This window comes from Mastomys coucha, unplaced genomic scaffold, assembly GCF_008632895.1.
Source record: "Mastomys coucha isolate ucsf_1 unplaced genomic scaffold, UCSF_Mcou_1 pScaffold16, whole genome shotgun sequence".
NCBI lineage: Eukaryota > Metazoa > Chordata > Mammalia > Rodentia > Muridae > Mastomys > Mastomys coucha.
The window spans coordinates 50,950,919-50,953,530 of record NW_022196898.1 but is presented as its reverse complement, the minus strand read 5'-3'; the positions used below and the strand labels follow the sequence as shown (position 1 = coordinate 50,953,530).

The 2,612-nt window shown below is 42.1% G+C and overlaps 1 protein-coding gene across 1 annotated transcript in view; it reads right to left on the bottom strand.

Annotated features, from left to right (window-relative positions):
• Nucleotides 1-254: 254 nt before the first annotated feature.
• Nucleotides 255-2,612, bottom strand: part of Sike1 (suppressor of IKBKE 1) — a 7,913-nt gene continuing 5,555 nt past the window's right edge. The window contains exon 5 of the mRNA XM_031375012.1: nt 255-2,068. Within this exon, the coding sequence (XP_031230872.1) occupies nt 1,967-2,068 (102 nt within the window). The 3' untranslated portion in view covers nt 255-1,966. The remainder of the gene's footprint in view (nt 2,069-2,612) is intronic.

The following is a 2,612-nucleotide window of genomic DNA, read 5'->3' as shown; positions in this document are numbered from 1 at the left end:
TTATGACATCTATGTCACAATCACTTGGCAAGGTTGCTGTGTATGTGAATATGTAAAAAGAATCTCCTATACTTCTTTTTGCTTTTTTTCAAGACAGGCTCTTCCTGTGTAGTCTCCTGGAACTCACTAGGTAAACCAGCATGGCCTCAAATTCAAGAGATCTGCCTGCCCATCTCCCAAGTGCTGCGCTTACAGGTGTGCATCACCACTGCCCAGCTATACTCAGACTCATTTCTCAGTAAAATTAGCAAATCTTCTCAAAAAGTTTTTTATTAATAAATATAATAATTTTATACTAAAATTATATACACTAAATACTTCCATCCACTGCAAGAGATATTAACATCTTCACACAAGCTGTGAAACATTCTTTCTCCATTCATGTGCTAGCTCCACACTCTCTTCAAAGCATTAATACCTGGCAGAATTTATATGACACAGGGCACTGAAATCTTGCTCTATCCTCAGGACTGCAATGCAGAGATTCCTCTGAAGCTAGATGTAAAGACCTTTGTAGTGAGTACTAAGGGAACAGAAGGCAGATAAAGGGAAACCGTGCTCAATGCTGAAATAGACTGTCTGACAATGCTATTACTGCTGATGGGAGCTGGTGTGACAGCTGACAAGTGGTAGAGGAACCCACCCCTGAATGGGTTTGTGGAGTACACACTTGGGACCCTTAGGGGACACCTCAAGGGGAGCAGCTGGAGTGAAAATTAATGTGGGAAAAGAAAACCAAAGTCCATCTGGGCAAACAGATAGTGCAAAAGGAATTATTTATAAACCTGAAATGAGCAAACTAAGGCAGGAAGGAGTTGACAGGGATTGCCTGCACGGCATCAGGGGTGTGGTGACTTTCTGTGAGTAGTAAAGTGCTTCCATGTGAAAACCCAGTAGATGTAAAGAAAGCGGAGTACTGCTGCCAGTCTAATCCATCCCCGCAGTGCTGCTCTGCAGGGCACAGCTGTGTGTCAACAAAAGTGCCTAGGAGCTAGGAGGTGGGGAAACCTGTGACATGTGTGAGATGTGTGTGTGTGTGTTCCTCATATGAGGCAACTACCTAAGCCGAAGATTCCCCAGGCAGACAGAATGGAAAACTACTTGATTAAATAAATAAAAGCTATTTTTGGCATTTAAGTCCAATGTACATGTACAGTCATGTATGTCTAGTAGCTCCCTGTACATGATGGGGCAGCCCAAGTTCCTCAGCACTCTCAGAATGACTGTGGATCGTTGAGGGGAGGAGGAGGAGGAGGACAAGGACGAGGAGGGGGGGAGGAGGAAGAAGAAGAGGAGGAGAAGAAGAGGAGAAGAGGAAGAAGAGGAGGAGGAGGAGGAGGAGGAACCCAAACCCAGTTTATTTGTTTTCAAGCACATTTCCTGGGGATTAGTAAAAGATTCTCTCAAATTAAGAGCAAAGGCACCTGACCACGAAGTGCTGACTCTTAGCACCAGAGAGGATCAAAATCCCATGGACGAGTGACGTCACTCAGAGAATTTGCCAATCTGTTTCTTTGAAATCATGCTACTTTTACAAGTGAAAGAAAAAAAAAAATCCAGGTTTACACCAAGTATGTATTTTTAAAAAGTTCAATCTTTTAAAAACTCTTAGAAGGAATTTTTATAACCCTATATAAAATAAAATCATGGTTTATAATAAAAGTGTTCAGTGTTTCCAAGCTGTGAAAAACAACATTGAACTGTAGGCAACAGTTTATAGAGATTCCGGACCACAGTAACAATGTCGTCTGACACAGCAATGGGAGACTTGTCTAGTTTCACTAGTACACCCCAAACTAGTTAGTGGACAATGAACACCAAGTGGCAATTCTAAACTGCCACCCCACACCTCTAACCAACACTAAAGCAAGTCTGTGGCAAGACTTTTGGATGGACATGGCTCGAGAGGAGAGGTCATCGCTTCTCTCCTTGCCGGGCAAGCTGCAGCTGGCCTTCGGAAGTCCAGTTACTTGATGGCCTGAGAGGCAGGAGCCACAGGGCTTTCTTTTCCAACCTGAAGAGACTCACTGCTGATGGACAATAACTCTCGAAGTTCCTTATTTTCAAGCTGGGGAGAAAAGATATTTCCTGTATTTTAACTGTTAAACTATGTCAGAACCTATTATTTTGGGCCAGAAGGAGGGAAAATAGTTTTTTTAACTTAATGTTTTTATTGATTATTTGGAAATGTCACAAAATTTATCCCAATGCCATTCATTTCCCAGTCCTCCCTGGATCACATTTCACCCTTTCAACTATCTTCCCAACCCACCTCCCGAAAAAGAAGAAAAAAAGGAAAAGAAAAAACAAAAACAAAAACAAAACAAAACAAAAAACCCAAGTCCAATCTGTGTTGCCCATATATTCACTGGAGTGTGTCCAAATTCCTAGTGTCCTGCCCCTTAAAGACAACTGAGTCCTTCCCCATCCCTAACCAGCACCCCCTCCCCCAGAAGCTATCAGCTGTGAAGAGCTATACTTCACCATCCTATCACAGAGGAAAAATATTTTTAAAGTTTTAAATGATTTAAAAAATTGTTTTTTAAGACCAAGTTCTACTGAGTGGAGTCTGCTGGCCTAGAAATTGATATGCAGATCATGCTGGTATCTGC